General features: G+C 46.9%; 1 protein-coding gene across 3 annotated transcripts; it reads left to right on the top strand.

Annotated features, from left to right (window-relative positions):
- The first annotated feature begins 268 nt into the window (after positions 1-268).
- LOC119178491 (uncharacterized) lies at positions 269-8182 on the top strand. Of its 3 annotated transcripts, none has more exons than XM_037429702.2 (4): positions 269-485; positions 2710-2893; positions 5925-6065; positions 7022-8182. In XM_037429702.2, the coding sequence occupies exons 2-4, from the start codon at positions 2747-2749 to the stop codon at positions 7985-7987; spliced, it is 1254 nt and encodes a 417-aa protein (XP_037285599.2). In that variant the 5' UTR covers positions 269-485; positions 2710-2746; the 3' UTR covers positions 7988-8182. The 3 variants fall into 3 exon arrangements, with proteins under 3 accessions (XP_037285599.2, XP_037285611.2, XP_037285605.2); XM_037429714.2 differs by lacking the exon at positions 269-485 and adding an exon at positions 583-682; XM_037429708.2 differs by lacking the exon at positions 269-485 and adding an exon at positions 840-1016.
- The last annotated feature ends 10452 nt before the right edge of the window (positions 8183-18634 follow it).

Raw genomic sequence — 18634 nt, 5'->3', positions numbered from 1 at the left:
GAAAACCAAACATTCGTACGCACTTTTAAAATAACAATTTAAAATTACATTGCAACTACATAAAACTTGATTAAACTTGCCTATAAATATAAATACTTATGTAAACTTTAGAATTGCGGAGTGCTTTCTTCACGTTTTTAAAAGTCTAACTTTTTAGCGGAACAATGCACAAACAGCGCAATTGCTGCAGATAATTTTTAGCAGTACTCTAAAAGATTATTTTAATAGAAATCTGCAAAAATATTATTTATAACAAAATTAGTAAGCCTAGTTAGTCCTCGCAATGCGCCATCCCACCGCGCTGCGGACCCTTTTCCCTCGAAGAAGGCTTAATAAACATGGCGTTGTGAATCGAAGCGTGCGTCGCGTCGAATGAATTGAAATTCGCGAATAATTAAAAATTACTGGCTTCCCGGGTTAATTTACAAATCAAGGACTAAGGGGCACTGCTTACGACGTCGGAACCTTCATTGACCAAAACACAGGTGAGTTTTGTAGGCCTAAATTTAGGCCAAAGCCTGTATAAGCCTAAAAGTTTTATTAGCGAGCGTCTTTGTGCAGTCGCCATTTTGCTCGTTGACGATCAGGCAGCTCATTGCTTGCGCTCAGATTGTGGCCGCGACGCTTTCGAGGAGAGACTCTCAGTCATCGGAACTTCTGCGCGGATGTTTTCAAAGCACATGTAATGAGTTGGAAGCGTCCGCCTGCAGTGCCTGCTCGATGTTCTGCAACGCTTGCCCTACAGCTCATACGCTCGGTAGTGAAGAAAAGCAAACACAATTTAGAAAAAAAGGGGGGGGGGGCGATACATTGGAGAGAGCGCGCGTTTGGTTGATGTGTACATCTATCTTTTGAGAAAGACGCGTGTAAAATTATCGGCGAGTTGCGGCAGTCTCCTTCGCGCAAGCTAGGGCTTCACGGCGACTTAGCGTCGCGTGCGAGTCACGGTGCGCTCTCGCAAACTAGTGCAAGGGAACCGAGGCGGTGTCGTTATCAGCGTGGGCCATTTATGGGATGTAAGATATGATGATATGTGGGGTGTAACGTCCCAAAACCACCATGTGATTATGAGAGACGCCGTAGTGGAGGGCTCCGCAAATTTCGACCACCTGGGGTTCTTTAACGTGCACTCAAATCTGAGCACACGGGCCTACAACATTTCCGCCTCCATCGGCAATGCAGCCGCCGCTGCCGGCATTCGATCTCGCGACCTGCGGGTCATCAGCCGAGTACCTCAGCCACTAGACCACCGCGGCGGGGCTATGAGTGTAAGATAAACCTCTGCGTTCCATGGCGAAAACCTCATGGTGATATGATCGACATGATGGTGAGGAGCGAAACGGGTGGATTGCATTCGCCGCTATCTCAAATTAGCAACACTGCGAAGCGGCGCATAATAATAAACAGCTCGTAAAAATCAGAATGACGGAACTTAGCGGGACAAGCGCCGTCGCGCGCGGTCTTTTTTTTTTTTTTAGCTGTGTATTATCAGAGTCAAAGGACTCTGGTATTATGCATTCGTCCACCGCAGCGGAGCAATAGCTTCGCTGCTAACCCGCAAGTCGCGGGCTCGCTGCCGGTCGCGGCCATCGCACTTTGATGGTGCGCGTGTACTGTGCGATTTCAGTAAACTGACAGGGAACCAGCGTGCCGGCGCCGTTACTCGAGCATATGCCGACCGGGGGGCGCACGACGACAGGGAACCAGCCACAGAAATACTAGACGCAATGGAACAGTTTTAGAACACCAGAGAGCCCTGAGGAAGATATAACCCCTCCCCACAAAGACCTCAGCAGAGAGCAGCCGCTTGCCTGGAGACAGCCGCACCCCAATCTCAGTCTTCTGAGTAAAATCTATCCGGCAATATACGCCAACAAATGCCCGCTATGCGGAGGATACCCCACACTTATGCGGAGGATACCCCACACTTAATCACGTGACATGTGCTTGCCAACACACACAGGCAGTGCCAAGAAACTGTACACCAACACCGGAGCAGTGGGAGGCTGCACTGTCCTGTTATAAGCCTGAAGAACAGCTCAATCTGATCAAAAGATCTTGCAAGACGGCAAAGGCCACAGGGGCCTTAGACTGAGGGCTCCAGCTTCGCTGGAAAAGCAATTTTTTGAAATGAAGTTTTTCATACATTCAGTGCACGTTACAGAACACCAGATGGTTGAAATTTACGGAGTAACTACGGCGTTCCTTATAATCATATTGTAGTTTTGGGACCTAGAACTTCAGCTATGATAATTATTGTTATACATCCATACCAAACAGCCCAGCTTATCAGAACTGCACATTGGGCTAGTTGGTTAGGATTCATGGTGGGAGAGCCACACAGGACAGGCACTTACTCACTCCCAGCTTACCACTCTTTTGATTGAATTACGAATCGAGTTGCAGCTTCACCCGCTGCTTTGCCGAGCCAGAGATGCACATGCTATTTTTTTTTGTATTTACACGTAGTGTTGCAGGTTAAGCACATCTTGTAAGATGCGACACCAGCATGGATTCCCTCTGTAGAATTTTTATTGTGCTAGTCATGTGTTCTCCTTTTTCCTCATCAGATTATTGTGTAAGAGTGTTGCTGACCGCCTTATCTCTCTTTTGCTTGATTGAATCATTTATTTGTGTTTGGAATCTTTTTTCTACATTTCATTTACGTGTTCAGTAATAATTTAAATGAGATGATTGTTTTGTTCCCAGCGGTGTATGGAAGCCTGACTGCAGCTAGAGTGGCACAATGATGGAGGCAGCGACCCACTTTGTGGAAGTGGTGCCCGAGGACATGCAGACTCTCGGCACTGAAGAAGAGATGCTGCCTCCCGTATCGGCTTCGGTGGTCTCCTCTTCCTCCATCATCAACATGAACACCCTCATTTACTCTCAGGTGACCACTTGCTCTTTGGCGCCTGTTATTGGCACTGACATTGTGTTGCAAAATAGTTATGCTTCCCACTATTTCTCTCACCTGCACTAATTTTTGAAAAGCCCTTGTGGTGCTGGTGCACCTTCATTGGAATGTGGAGCGGTAAACGCACTTGTAGGGATACTAAACAAAAGTTTAAAAAACTCATGAAAACATCGAAATTGTACTACAGTGGTGCCACTGTTCCAATAAACAGAGTTTATTTCACGTATTTTTAATGGATTGTCAGCGTGCACATGGCATCACATTCTCCTCTTCTCCTTTTTCTGCACCTCCACAAAAGCACCCCAGCCGAAAGGTGCTCTCTGTAGGAGACATGCTGGCATTGTTGACATGCCTGTGCTCTAGTTTCTGCGTGAAATTAACGTTATGTATATTACTTTTAACGCCCAATCTTTCAATTTGGTTGAAATGTATGGCATGAAAATTTTTTTCAGTGTTACTTTAAAAGAGCACTGACAAAAAATTTCAAAGACGAGATAATGAGTGAAATAAATTTAGGTGGAGACACGCATCTACAAGATATCAAAGGAAAAGTAGCCTGGAGCTTATTTAAAATCAATTTTAAAGTGCACGACTGAGTGAAATGCGGAGCCCTTCGGAACACCGACATTAGCGCAGGGGAAATGTAAACAAACCCACGTCACAAGTTTCTGTTCGCTACCTGTGATTTCCTCCTCCTTTGAAACCAAAACTGAGACTGGGTGCTCTAAAAATGACTCCAAATAAATAACCATTGTGAACTCACACAAACATGGCTTCCAGTCGTGATAAGTGGGTCACAAACTATCTGGAAAAGCAGTCTGTGGCCAACAACTTAAGCCAACTTTGCAAATTCGATTGGCTTCTCATATCTTGACCTTCTCAGTATCAGCAAAGCAAGAGGCCCATGGTAACCTCTTCAAAGTTGCTTCTATAGCATTCACAACAGGCAGATAATGTGCTTGGTTAGAGAAGCTAGGAAATCGAATTCTAAGCATAGTGTGGCTCCAGCCGTTCTCACAACCTGGAGTGCTTGAAGTCATAGGGTGGCAGTTGCTCCAGTGCAGGTCACTGATATGCCCGGCCAACATGATTCCAATCAAAACAAGCGATGGTAAGCTCTGCTTTTTTTCGGATAGTCACACTACTTTGCTCTTAGCATGGTGTTTGTTTCCATGCCTGTGGTCTCCGGATGTTGATTTGCGGTCACATAGAAGAAGAAATGATCTATCGGTATAGCAAAGTCGTTCCACCAGCGGAAGTAATGACCAGATCACACTATAGGCCTGCTAGAAGAAGCCCCCCCTTTTGTGATGCCTGTCTGTGTGGCCATTTTTTTATCAGGCCATCCCTAGGAAAGTGAAGGCGGCTGCGCACAAATGCAATTCTTCAGCCCCTGCATGAAAACAAAATTTGTAAAAAATTAGCGGCCCTGTTAGTAAAGCATAGTAAAAAATGTTAAACACTAGCAAAGAATAGGATGGTCACCTGTCTGGTTTTGAACCACCCCAGCAAGTTCTTCAGGTAGCGGGTCGGTTGCCGGTCCACACCCAAGACTAGCCACCATCAAGTGCCTTTCCAGTATACTGGTTGCACAGAAGTCATCGTGTGTAAGTCTGTGGAAAGCCTTACTTTGGGTGAACTCATCAGTTTCTCAACCGCTGATAGTGTGAACATGCTAACATAGGAGAAAAGGGCTATGTTGGAAACTTAGCTAGTGAGCTAGTGATTGCCACGAGTGCAGTTGCCGACCATTGTTTACACAGTGCACCGCAGCACTCACAGAAGATTGTCGAGGCATCTGAACCGCAACGCAAGGGTAGTGATTGCGCTCGCACAACCTACCTATCATTGACCATGGAAGGAGATGGCTTTCTTGAAAATTGGTGGATGTGTGCCGGTACGCTGTGCAGTTGTGTACCATAATTCATACATGTGTCGCCTAGACATACTAAACTTTCACTTGGAAGTTGGCACCTGTCCGTGTCTTTTCATCCTAACGTAACGCGGTGGTCAAGTATATAGCACAAACAGTGCTTCCAGGTTGGGCATGTCTCGGTACCCTTGTGGAAGCGTAAGTGATTAGAATGCACTCACTGTGGTGATGCTGCTTCATGTTCAATCATTCTGCTGTAGGAGTCTTTCACCTTAGCCGATTATTGTAGACTAGCTTAAAAGGACTGCATACCGCTCGGAAACATTTTTCTGTTTGTGGTGCAAATAAAAAGCAACACATCGGCGGAAGCAAGAATGCTTTCGTGTCAGAAAGAAGGAATTATAATTTTAACTTGATGTTGAAAGTCGATAAAAAGTGACCAGGGGGATGTTGAAAGTCGATAAAAAGTGACCAGTGGCGTCACCCAACAGCGAATGTGGTCAATCTTGACAGTCTATTGGTAGGACAAGAAATCCTCAGAGGTAGACTTATTTTGCCTAAAAACAAACACGTAGCTTGAAATTGTATTTTATGCACTTGAGGCAGCTTTAGGTTGTGCCAGAGACCAATTTGTGTTTTGTTTTTTTTTTTTTTCTCGCTTGCCTGCAAACGGCAGAGAAACGCAGCCACGTGGTCTGCCACGCTCATTAGAACAACAAAAGTGTGTTTGCGTGCCTAAAACAACTACTAAGGTATTTGTTTTATTATTAGCCAAACTTCATGAAGCCTGTAAAAACTGCATGTGGTTTTGCCGGCACCGACCAGTGTTGTGGGCATTCATCCCTCTGATGGAAGAAGACATAACGCAGACAGAAAAATTCTGTTTTAATGATTTCTACGCACTTTCCAGAGAAACTGCTGCATGTTTAGACACTTCACTTGGTATGCTTTTTGTTGCGACACAAAACAGGAGAGCAGTGAAGGACGGTAAAGAGTCCCTTTAACTAACCTGCACTGTTGCTTTGTGTTGTCATAAGCACTTCTTGGCCATCTCATTAATGATGTGTGCTGCACCTGATTTGAAGTGAAGCAATAGTTTTGACCTACAGGTTGATTATCCGGATTGCCTTCTAGGGTCCTGATGGGATTATCATGGAAGGTGATGAAATAGGGCCTGATATTGTGGGTGAGATTGTGACCGACGACAGTCCCGACATGAAAGTGCTGCCCACTAACCAAGTAATTCACATGGACTTGGCCCGAGAAAAGCACCAGGTGAGCTCCCGATTCTCTTCGACTGTGCCCATGCAGAGCAGTTGCTGCCTTGTCCACGAGTGCGTTGGCCCAGCCATCTTTTATTTAGTAGGTGGCAATATTAAATGCAAGTTTACCATTCTTGGCATACAGACGTCTTTTTATCTGACTCTTTGTTTGAGACTCACTGCTTCCCAGTGGTGCTGAAGCTATTGTGTTGAGAAAGTTGTGATAAAAAGGAAATACTTGCAGCCGGGTCGTCCATTCTTAGTTCCATTCTAACATACATGGCTCCGTGTGGCTACACTGTCACTGTATCCTGCATGGCCATGCTGAGCCTCTAGAAGTGCCAAGTAAAAATAGGGATAAAACAATGCAGACAAGGTTCCTTGCCTGTGTCTACTTTGCAGTGCTGCCTTGATGCACATTGTCGTCCATTCTTAGGGTGAAATAGGGAACCCATCAAAGGTGCTTCTTGTTAAAGCCAAGAGTGGACAACTGTGTACAGAAGAAATGCTGTTGTACACTTTGCCCAGCTGCACCGATGTTCGTCAGTGACGGGTCAACACACTGGCGTCGCTCATATTAATAAATGGTCTTTTGAGCTGACCCCTCTAGCTGTTCGCAGAAAAACTGCACAGATCAGTCTGTTTCACAAACTATACCTGAACATTTTCTTATTTTCATCTGCATAGCAGTGTGCTCATTCTGCAAACTTGCACCTCTCGCCAACTGTTAAATATCGTCATGGCTCGACTCGCGCATTTAAGAAATTCTTCCTGAATCTGTTGTTAAAGAGCTTCACCCACTCAAATTCAGTGTTGTTTTCTCTTTTAAGCTGTGCACATGTTGCCAACATGTATTGGACACTGCTGGAGGATTTTGTTGAAGTTTTTATAATGCTAGTATATTTGATCCGAATGGCGATGACAGAGAAACTCCCAACAGATGAAGGATGTCGTTTATTTAAATTACAGGAGGAGACGACCCTGGGTGGACTGGAGGGCCAGGGTTTCATGAAGGGCCACGCGCTGCATTCGCCCGTGAGCCAGATGCTTCTGCAGGAAGGGGAGGCCAACGGGGAGATAATCCTGGTGCCCAACTCAATGATCAAGCAGGAGGACATCATCGAAGGGGGCGAGGTGGTGGTGGGGCCCTCGCCCGACATGGCTGTCGAAGAGGCCCTGTTTGAGCCCACCCTGGAAGAAGACTGTCGTGCCCTGGCCCCCATCGAAGAGGTCGGCTACGAGTGCCAGGACTGTGGCGCGGTGCTCAAGAGCCGCAGCGCATTCAAGAAGCACGCCCGCATGCACCACGGGGTGTCGCGCAAGGCGGCTCGCAACGCCAGCTATGCCAGCTCCGAGGAGAGCTCGCTCTGTCCGCTCTACTCGTGCCCGTCGTGCCCGTACATGTCTCCGCGACGCGACAAGCTGGACAAGCACATAATGAAGCACGTGCTGCAGGAGGGCTTCCACCCTTGCGGCAAGAAGCGCCACAAGCCTGAGGCGCCCCCACAGCGGCACCGACACAATGCAGAGGAGTACCGTTGCCCCTTCTGTCCGTACACGTGTACCGTGTACAAGGCGTACCGCAAGCACCAGAAGGCCCACGTGCTGGGTGCCGCGAAGCTGGCACCCGTCAAGCTGAGCTGCAAGATCTGTGGCAAAGACCGCTCTACTGAGGCCGACATGCAGAAGCACATGAAAAAGCATCGCAGCGGAGAGAACTTTGTGTGCGACGTGTGTGGTTTTGCGAGCATCCAGCTGAAAAAGATAATCCAGCACCGACGCATGCATACGGGCGAGAAGCCGCACCTGTGCCCGCACTGCAGCTACCGGTCGGCACGCAGGGACAACCTCCGCTCACATGTGCGCCGCATGCACAAAAAGGAGAACATGTACATCGACACGTTCAACCCCAACGAGGAGGTGGTGTATGAGTGAACTCTGTTCATCGGCCGCCGCCGGTCGCTCGGGGTGGGAAGGGGGGGCAGCTCGAGCACAGTGCGCAGGGCGTCGATGCCACCGTGCAGGAGGCACACTCGGGGCTGACCGCTGCGCACCAGCCCGTTGGCCGCCTGCAGGGAGCAGGCCTCGCTTGCATGCCGCCTTCAAAGAATAAATGGGTAGTAGGACTTACGTTCACAGCTGCAGCGTGTTCTTTCTGGCTGCCTGCCACCACCACCACCCCTGCTGCTGGGTGGCCGGCTGGGACCACATTCAGGGCACATGCAATGGTGCCACGCTGGTACCTGCCTTGTGTTCAGGAACATACTCTTTGGTAACGTAACTACTCTCTGTGGTAAAACACCTGCTCGACTTGCTGATATGCAGATGCACACTGCAGTCCTGACGTAATACAAATAATGGTGCTAAGCTGATATAACTTGAAAACGAACGTTTGTTATCAAGTCCTTGTTCTTGCAGGGCATTTCAACAGATTGAATAATCAACATTCTCAAGTGAATAATTTGTTTGTACCAAGTCAGTCTCCTAAAGAAAACACTGGCTCTTTAATTGCTTGTCACGGGCAGTTTTGGTAAAGTTTATCTCAAGTTTACTTACATTTTCTGGCATTTGCCTCATTATGTTGAATGTAACCAGCTCACTATGAATGCCGTTAGGATGACAGTTAAGACATTCTCATACTTGCCTAGCACCTTGTATGCAGACTACCATAATTTTGGGTGTACTGTGAAAACAAAATTAGAAGACTGGTACTGAGAGCAGAAAAACTGAAACAATGCAAATATTGGCTCTGGCTGTACAGAAAGCATACCACAAGAGCAGCTTACACACTGGACATTCTCTCGCCACCTGGGCCATTCACAAGATCCGACATTTTGGCAGTATTCTTCCTCTAAAGCACTGACTCCTTTCAGTTTGCCTGGGACCGCTATGCTACAATTAGTGATACATATTTATTTGAACTTGATGTAGCCTAGCAAGCGATGGATACATCTAGAGCTTGCAGGTTAGCTACAATTTTTTTTTTTTAATTTTCTCATCTGACTCTTTTTTTTTTTTTAGCTTTCTCAATCCCAAAACCATGTTTTGCGTCATGGTGAAATATTAAACTATATTAGCAGTAGAAGAAGAGAGCAAGGCATTTTACTAGAGTGCTGTCATAAAAACTGAGAAAATTAGGTTTTAGAAAATGCTAATCTTGCAGTTTTCCCTTGGCACAGAGCCACCATATTGGCATCATCATAAAGAAGACAGATCAGAGCTCGATGAAAAATAAAACAAGCTCCCTTCCGTTTTGTTAGCCTTAAGCTCCCTTTTCTGAGCTTTCATTGTGTTTAGCAGTTGCTCATGCATGTATAACAAATAAAGATGTAACCATTCTGTTTTCTGCACTTGGATCCGAGACATTTGTGAGTGCCGTGAAGCTTCCCATATTTCTCTGTATGTCATACAGATCTTTATAATCGGCTTTTTGTAAAATATGTACAGAGCCTTTCAAAAAAATCTTGTGTGTGCTTATTTGGATATTTAAAAATAAACCGATAGCATTACGGCACAGAACGGGCCCCTTTGTAAACATCCTTATGTGATGACAAACTCACGTCTAATTTATTCATTTAAAGTGAAAAAAAAACAACAGATAGCTCAAAACATACTTCAGTTTGCTTTGCATACCAGATTAATCACTTTATTCACACAAATAACAAAAATAGTTTTAGTTGCTACATCCGTGGGCTCAAATCTCACCCTCAAAGTTTTTGCATATCAATGTGTTGCTTATATTATTCAGAGATGAATGTACAAAGAACTTGTGAGATGGACACATGCAATCAAAAGTTATTAAACTTGCAAATAAAAGCAGGCAGATCGCATTTCACTAAACCAGGGGCATGTCATGCTGGTTACGATGAAAACGCGCTCAGAATCTCGCGTTTCCAGAAGCGTTCGTGACCTTACTAGTACGCTGTTACTTCAGGTTTCGATGTGATTACGACCACATGGGTCACTCCACCAACAGCTGAAAGCTTCAAAAACTTGCATAGTTAACACAGGCTGAGAGCTGAGAAAGTAAAATTCTGCTGTAGATAAATAACTCACATTTTCGCATTTTGCAATTGCTTTTCTGTTGGTGTTTCTAAGCAGTTCGAGTGTGTGCTAAAATATAATTCTTAGTCGCAAATTCCCTGTCCCAATGTGCAGCGAGGCATTACAGATGAGCTAGCACGAGTTTCTCATTTTGACAGACACCCATGCTGCTGGTGGCTCTTACCACTCATCGAGTTGGTTCTACAGAAAATGCGATAGCAATGCAAAAACTTTTAGTTCTAACAAGCAGAAAACATGATTCTATCTCTGGAATGCTCACAGTAAATGCATTGCAAACGAGCGTGACATTCTTTATTTGAAACCAATCAGACTGCCAGGATAAACCCTCACTTCTGGTGCCATAAATTATTGATATATAAAACTGCAGTCCTGCGTGGAAACTGATGTAAAGAACTAAAGTATCAAGTGCCCAACTTTTGCTACTTTCACTTGTGCTGCAGTTATGGTCAAGTCCCATAGTTGGCAAAAGTACTATAAAATATCCTGCACTGGGCCCTTCAAGGTCACCTCTGGCATTTTTTTTTTCCTTTAGGTCAGTGGATTTTGATAAAACTCACTGAGCACGTTCGTCTACATGCTTCTGCCACCTCTGAAAATTTACAGACTTGAGATATGTGCAAGTTGCTTGCAGAGAAATTTTATTTGATTACCTCAAGCTGACCAGCAGACCTCTTGCATTGCTGGCCACACTGTGATGACAGCCTGGTCCATAGAGTTACATACAATAATACCTAGAGAGGAACATCTCTAGGTATTAAATTTTTCCAATACCTAGAGAGAGACGCAAGCCTGGATCCTCTGAGTATGTCGTCGCCTACGCCAGCAGAACGCTCAAGAAGGCTGAGGTAAACTACAGTGTTACCGAAAAAGAGTGCTTAGCCATACTTTGGGCGATTGTCAAGTTTTGCCCATACTTATATGGCCGCAGGTTTGCTGTAGTTACAGAACATCATGCCTTATGTTGGTTGTCGTCACTGAAGAATCCATCAGGTCGCCTTGCTTGTTGGGCTCTGCAACTTCAAGAGTATGACATCCGCGTCGTGTACTGTTCCGGCCGCCAGCATGCCGATGCTGATACGCTCTCGCGATCACCACTGTCCATGAGGCTGCCTCTATATCTTCTATAGAACATGTGCTGTCAGCTCTTGACATCAACAGAATGTCCTTTATAAACAGCGCAACGATCCATGGATAACTTCGCTTCTGGACGTTTTATCTGAGGTACCGACACTTCCAACCACTTGAGTAATGCGATGCCAGGCTTCGCACTTCATCATTCGAGGTGGCCTCTTGTACCGACGCAATTACTCGCCAGACGGCAGGAAGTGGCTGTTCGTTATTCCCCAAAAGCTGCGCTCTACAATCTGTGCATCATTTCACTCCGACCCGCAATGCGCTCGCGCCGGTGTCTTCAAGACCTACGAACGTTTAAGGAAGCGGTACTACTGGCGTGGGATGTTCACTTTTGTTCGACAGTTTATTCGCGGCTGCCACGAGTGTCAGCGACGGAAACGGCCACCGAATCCAGGAGTCCACTACAGCCGCTCGCGTGCCCCGACCGCCCATTCAATCGCATCGAAATTGACCTTTATGGACCGCTGCCATTGACCACAGTAGGTAACCGGTGGGCTATCGTTGCTGTAGATCACCTGACACGGTACGCTGAAACTGCTACTCTTCCTACGGCTACTGCTCAGGACATTGCAGCTTTCATCCTCCATCGGTTTGTGTTGCATCATGGTCCTCCTCGTGAGCTCCTCAGTGACCGGAGCCGTGTGTTTCTATCCAACATAATCCAAGCACTTCTCCGCCATTGCCATATTTTACACCGGATGAGTACTGCTTACCACCCTCAGAGGAATGGCCTCAGTGAGCGGTTTAATCGGACCCTGGTTGACATGCTCGCGACGCATGTGGCATTTGACCAAACGAGCTGGGACCTGGTTTTTTTGTTTGCGACCTACGCATACAACACCGCTACCCAAGTCACCACCAGCTTCTCCCCATTGTTCCCTTTATACGGATGTCAACCATCGCACACAATTGACACTTTGCTGCCATATGCACCATATGCATCTGAGCGCACAACCGTGTCCAAAGCCGCCCGTCACGCCGAAAAATGCCGCCAACTAGTGAAGTAGTTTACTACGGCTGACCAGCAACACCAGAAAAAGGCCCGCAATGACGAACACCCTCCTGCCGGAAAGTTTGCCCCTGGAACCCTTGTATGGCTTTATGTACCACTCTGTGCTCCTGCCTTGTTTACCAAGCTACTTTTAAATTACCATGGTCCATACTGCGTGGTAGAGCGCACATCGCCGGTCAATTACGTCATTGAACCGCTTACGCCGCTCGGTGACCATCGTCGGCGTGGACACGATATTTTTCACGTGGACCGCTTGAAGCCATACTTCGGCCCGCTCGTTCCCACCTGCTGGAGCACCAGGATGGCTTCATTTTTCTCAACGGGGGCAATTATAATGAAGGAATGATGGCAACACCAGGTAACAACAAACATCATTGCAGAGTAAGGCACCACGAGATCGGCGCTCGAGCTCCATCATCTTCCTTGTCCTGTGGCTTTCTCGGATCTTCCACCTGCCCGTTAGGTTCGCCCAATAAACCTCTTTACACTAATACCAATGACTAACTGGGCCTCAAACCCGGGTCCGCTAGGTGCCATCCCAGTATTATATCACTGAGCCATGCCAGTGTTTGGGACCTGTTGGCGAACTTGCTTTAGGCAAGCTTGATGTCGGGAAAGCAATCACGTTATTACGACTTATAAAGCATTTTAAAACAGCAAAAGAACAACCAGTCATCCCAAAATGCGAATAGCGTAACGAGTGGGTTGTTCGATGCTCAAACCCATTACAAAAGCTTGTTCTTGTTCACCTATTAACTGTGACACATACCCACTTCAGGCACAATTCCTCATCGTCATCAATCACTGCATGAACAATTGGCACAAAATTTCTTGCAAGTGTTTAGTGGATACAATGCTTCTCAGAAGAATGATTAAAAATAGCATAGTGAATGCCAGCCTACTACAAAAATTTTTAATAATGCCGTAGTGGGTATCAGGCAAGTGTGTTTGCAGCAGTTATCCAATGAGTGTTTAGAAAAGGCTCTGAAAGGCCGCTCTTGTAGCTTTCACTGTGACTGTGCTGTGCCTTTTGCATAGATCTGGCATTTTTTTCATCCCTGTGAATACATTCCGCTAACTGGATGTCGGTCTCGCGTTGCCCACCGCCGTGTTGTGCACCACCATAGTGACAACCCCATGCACCATCAATATGCCAGGCGGACAAATGGAAGCTTTGTACTGAAAAGCAGTCATAGCGTACGGTATGTTCAAGCTTTGGGTGCATAGATTGTTGTTTCTTGCTTTATGAATTACTCAGTTTACAGGAAATTTGCAGGCTTCAAAATTCTAGGACAGTACATGTCATGGGGTGTACATACTGTACTTCACTCTGTGTGTCAAACTTTGCTTAGAGTATCACATATAACTAGGTAACAAATGGGCTTGTAGTAATGCATATTTAGCAGCGCTTCTTTTTCACATTGTGTATAGATTGCTGTGAATGTAAAGACTGTTGCAAAGCAGTGGTAGGTACAGCTATAGTAGTGTTGAAACAGTTACTGATACCGCGTGCATGTTGGGAGTGACACTATCAAAGTTCTAAAGAAAAACTGTGCAAGGTCTCGTGCCTTCATTAAGCAAGACATGTTTTGCAGAGGTAGAAATTGCGGAGCCGAAACATGGAAGTTAAATATCTAGAAGAATAGGAAAGAATAAGATTGGGTGGATCAAATTCTGCAAGCATTCTCAAATCATGAATGATAATCTGTCACTAACCCTAGAGAGAAGTTTTGTAACACCTGCATCTTGCCCGTACTTACCTAGGGAGCAGAAACCTGAGGGGTTACAAAAAGGGTTCAGCTTAAATTGAGGCCGACGCAGCGAGCGATGAGAAGGAAAATGATAAGTGTAAACCTAAAACAGAAGACAAGAGCAGGGTGGAACAGGGAACAAATCGGTGTTGAGGATGTCATAGTTGAAATCGATAAGAAGACATGGACATGGGCTGGGCACGTAGTACGCAGGCAGAATAACCGCTGGTCATTAAGAGTAACTGACTGGATTCACAGAGAAGGGAAACGTACGAAGTGAAAACAGAAGGTTAGATGGGCCGATGATATTAAAAAGTTCGTACGTATAACGTGGCAGCAGAAAGCACAGGACCAAGTTGATTGGCCGATCACAGGAGAGGCCTTTGTTCTGCAGTGGGTGTAATCAGGCTAATGATACGCCAAAAACAAGCACCGACTTGCACGCAAGCTGTGAGCCTCAGTGTTTAAACGTATGTCAATATTTGTGCTTCGAAACATGTTTGTTTACATGACAGAGTTAATGCAATCAAAATGAGAAGTAATCAGTAATTTGCATTCCCTTGCATTTATTCCACTGTGACTCCATGACCATCATTCCTAGCTTGTCCAAGGGCTCCAGTTCAGCATCCGAAAACTCATCTGCTCAGCAATGCTGCTGTTCAGTTGTTTTCCTCCTCTAGTTAATTTAGTTTGGTTTGTTTTTGCAAAATGTTGTGATCACTCTGGACAGACTTGTGCGACCAGCAACGAAAACAATGGTCTCCCAGTTTGAATTAGCTGTTGTGGATACCAATGTGTTCAAATTGTCGAGAGATTCTTCCCAAGAGAAGTACATAGGGTTGTGCGCTTTTACTTAACCGAGTTCAAATAACAACCTTTTACTGTAATACTATTTATTCTTTGTAAAAGCTCTGATGCATGACAAGGCATTTTTAATGGTATGTTAATTTTTAACAGAACAATGACTGAGTGTACTCAATAGGTACAATCAAAGTTGGCCAGTGTTTGTACATGTTGATAATTCGAATGTCTACTAACAGCTATTTCCTTTATATTGCTGTGAAATATGTAGCCAAAAGGATTAGTTTTGCATGGTACCCGTGTTAAGAGTGACGCAGGCAGTTAGGAAGTAGTGAAGAATAAAAATGTGGATTCAGCTTCTGCCGTTGTCTATCGTTTGAGCCGACCCGCCGCGGTGGTCTAGTGGCTAAGGTACTCGGCTGCTGACCCGCAGGTCGCGGGTTCGAATCCCGGCTGCGGCGGCTGTATTTCCGATGGAGGCGGAAATGTAGGCCCGTATGCTCAGATTTGGGTGCACGTTTAAAGAACCCCAGGTGGTCGAAATTTCCGGAGCCTTCCACTACGGCGTCTCTCATAATCATATGGTGGTTTTTGGACGTTAAACCCCACATATCAATCAATCTATCCTTTGAGCAGTGTCTTCCATGACTACGCACCATTTGCATAAAGAAGACTCATTTATTCGTCTGTCAATGCAAACCTTAAAAATTTTGAAGGTCATTCAAAAAGTAAGGGCCATTTGGTTCCAAGCAAGTAAATATTCATTAGCAAAGGTTTTTATTGGTGGGCTTAGTTTAGCAAAAATCTACTTCACTTTTCTACAGAATCATTGCTAACTTCTTAGTGCTTCTCGTACCGTCGCAGTAGTAGTAGTAAACAACTTTATTAAGGCAGCTGACGGTTTCCTAAGTGGCGAGGGCTGTCAGGCCATGCCTGGTCGCCACCTCGTCAGCGCGTTTGATGGCCCGGAGCTGGGTGTCCAGGCTTGTGGTCGTGAGGATTCTCTCCCAGGCCTCACTTGAAGGTGACTGTCCTAGGAGGTTTGGTGGGGGAGGGTCCTTGCTGCATCCCCAGATGATGTGATCCAAGGTTGCGGTCTGGGTCTTGCAAAGGGTGCACGTAGATGTGAATAAGGCAGGGTATATGTGCCTGTATATGTACGGGGAAGGGAATGAGTTCGTTTGAAGCCGCCGCCAAGTGATTTGTTGAGCTTTGTTTAGTTCCGGGTGCGGGGGTGGTCTGGTTTGCCTTGATAGCTTGTAGTACTGTGTGATGTCGTGAAAGGTGATGAGTGCTTCAGTTGCTTCGATATCGTGGTCCGAAGTCTGGCCCACCGCTCGGCATACGAGTCCTCGAGCTTGTCTGTGGGCGGCTTCGTTACCCGGGTTTCCTGCGTGCGCTGGGACCCAGATGAGTTGGATTAAACGAGGATCGTCATCGTCGGTGCTGCTGGCAGTAGTGTCGCCTGAGGCGTTGCGTGCCGCTCGGGGCAGAGGACGGAGGATGCGCGCCGTGGTTGGGGAAACAGTGCCCCGGGCAAATCGGATGATAGCAGATTTGGAGTCACTGATAATTGTTTCAAAACCGGCCATTGCGGCGAGTGCTATGGCAGCTTCTTCGGCCTCGGTTGGGTCTTGTGTGCGTATGGAGCCGGCGCACCTCGTGGTAGGCTCTATATCGACTGGGGTACGTTTCGACGAGACGTTGATTGCAAAGGCTTGTTTGGGGGTTGGGTAGCTTGCCGCGTCGACGTGAGCCACTTTTGTGTTCGTACCATAGGTATTGTGAAGGTTTCTGGCGCGGGCTGATCGTCTACCGTCATGAATGCCGGCCAGCATGTTTTTCGGCAACGGCTGCACAATGAAGCGCTGTCTGAGGAGAGGCGGTAGCGAGATCAAGTCTTGTCCGCTTGGTGACGAGGGAATTCCGATACGTTGAAGTATCCATCTTCCGGTTTTACTACCACGCAATCGTTCAATTTGTGCAGTTCGGTGAGCCTCGATAAGTTCATCTATTGTATTGTGAATTCCAAGGCTGAGGAGGTGCATGGTCGATGTGGTGCGGGAGAGGCCCAAAGCGATCTTGTGAACTGTGCGAATAAGTCTGTCTACTTTTTCTTTTTCAGCCTGGAGGAGTCGTAGGTACGGTAAGGCATAAGTTATTCTTGTGGTTACGAAGGCGTTTAACAGCTGGAGAAGTTCCTTTTCTTTCATGCCGTGTTTCCGCGCAGAGATTCTTCCTAACAGACGGGCAGTCTGAGTGACGGTGACCGCAAGCCTCTCTAGTGCGACGGTATTGCCCCTGCCGGCTTGTACGTAAAGGCCGAGTACCCGCATGTGCTGCACTATCGGTATTTCGGATCCGGCCATTCTGAGAGTGATGGTTGGTAGTGGCGGGTGTTTAACCTTACGGTAGTCAGGAGGACGAAGAAGGAGGAGTTCAGATTTCTCCACTGAGCATTCGAGACCTGCACACGCGACGTATCCGGCCACTGTGTCCACGGCACGTTGCAGTGCCTCCTCGATCTGTCCGTCGGAGCCAGTAGTGGTCCATACCGTCACGTCGTCCGCGTATAGGGTGTGTCGGATATTGGGTATGCAGTCTAGTAACTGTGGGAGTTGGCTCATTACAAGGTTGAAGAGGAAAGGTGAAAGAACAGCTCCCTGTGGCGTGCCTTTGTTGGATAGGGCAAGTCTCTTCGTGGCGTTGCTGTCAATCAGGGAAAGTTCCACAGTACGGCCTTGTAGGAAAGAGCACACGTAGTTGTAAATACGTTCCCCAGGGTTTGTTGAAGCCAAGTGCTGGGCTATCGCTTCATGTGTCACGTTATCGAACGCCTTGCGTAGGTCTATGCCTAGCATTGCTCGCGTGCCCGCACGTACGGGGTCTTTCAACAAATCGTGGTAGATTTGTACGAGGGCGTCTTGAGTAGATAAGTGGGCGCGAAAACCGAGCATGGTTGGAGGGAAAAGGTCTTGCTCTTCTGCAAGTGTTTCTAGCCGAGCCAAGACCACGTGCTCAAATAGTTTGCCAAGGCATGAAGTTAACGAGATGGGGCGAAGATTTGATAAGTCTGCCTTTTTTCCGGGCTTTGGTATAAACACTATTTTCGCGTGCTTCCATTCTTCTGGTATATTTCCGGCATGCCAGCAGTCATTGAAATATTCAGTAAGGGCAGTTACTGACCTTGCGTCTAGGTTGCGGATTGTTTTGTTCGAGACGCCGTCTGGACCTGGTGCCGAAGTTGTGCGAAGCTTTAGAATGGCTGCATACACTTCGGCTTCTGTGATGTCGGCATCAAGAGTTGGATTTGGTTTACCTTCATAGGGTGGTAGCGGTGTCGCTGGTTGATGGGCTTGGTTGATGTATTTGTCCGCCAGTTCAATTAGTAGAGCTTCGTCTGATCCGGGGTGTTGGTGGACAAGTCGCTTAAGTCCGTGCCGTGCGGCTGTTTTCGAGTCGTCGGGATCCAGTAAGTGGCGTAACAGGTGCCACGTCTGCTTGTTGCCTAGCTGTCCGTTGAGTCCGCTGCACAGCTGGCCCCATTGTTGGCGGGCGAGGTAGGTACTGTGTCGCTCAATTTCTTCAGAGAGGGCCTGTATGCGGCGACGCAATTTCTTATTGTAGCGCTGCTTCTGCCATCTGCGCAGCAGGCTTGCGTGTGCGTCCCACATGTGGAGAAGACGAGAGTCTGTGGCAGGCGTTTCCTCTGCTGCTTTACTTTCGCGCGTTGTGCGTCGCACGTGGTCGTTTAGGGAGGCTGTCCATTCCTTGAGGTTTGTTATGCGTTCTGGGGCTTCACTTTCACGGACGTCTCTA

The sequence above is a fragment of the Rhipicephalus microplus genome, chromosome 2, assembly GCF_043290135.1.
Source record: "Rhipicephalus microplus isolate Deutch F79 chromosome 2, USDA_Rmic, whole genome shotgun sequence".
NCBI classification, from domain to species: domain Eukaryota; kingdom Metazoa; phylum Arthropoda; class Arachnida; order Ixodida; family Ixodidae; genus Rhipicephalus; species Rhipicephalus microplus.
The sequence above is the reverse complement of the archived record's forward strand: the minus strand, read 5'-3'. Positions and strand labels throughout refer to the sequence as shown.

Bases quoted from the DNA above. Each gene is read 5' to 3' on its own strand.
- LOC119178491 (XM_037429702.2), top strand. From the start codon at position 2,747: ATGATGGAGGCAGCGACCCACTTTGTGGAAGTGGTGCCCGAGGACATG. The intron at 2,894-5,924 runs GTGACCACTTGC...ATTGCCTTCTAG, and splicing joins ACACCCTCATTTACTCTCAG to GGTCCTGATGGGATTATCAT. The intron at 6,066-7,021 runs GTGAGCTCCCGA...TTTAAATTACAG, and splicing joins TGGCCCGAGAAAAGCACCAG to GAGGAGACGACCCTGGGTGG.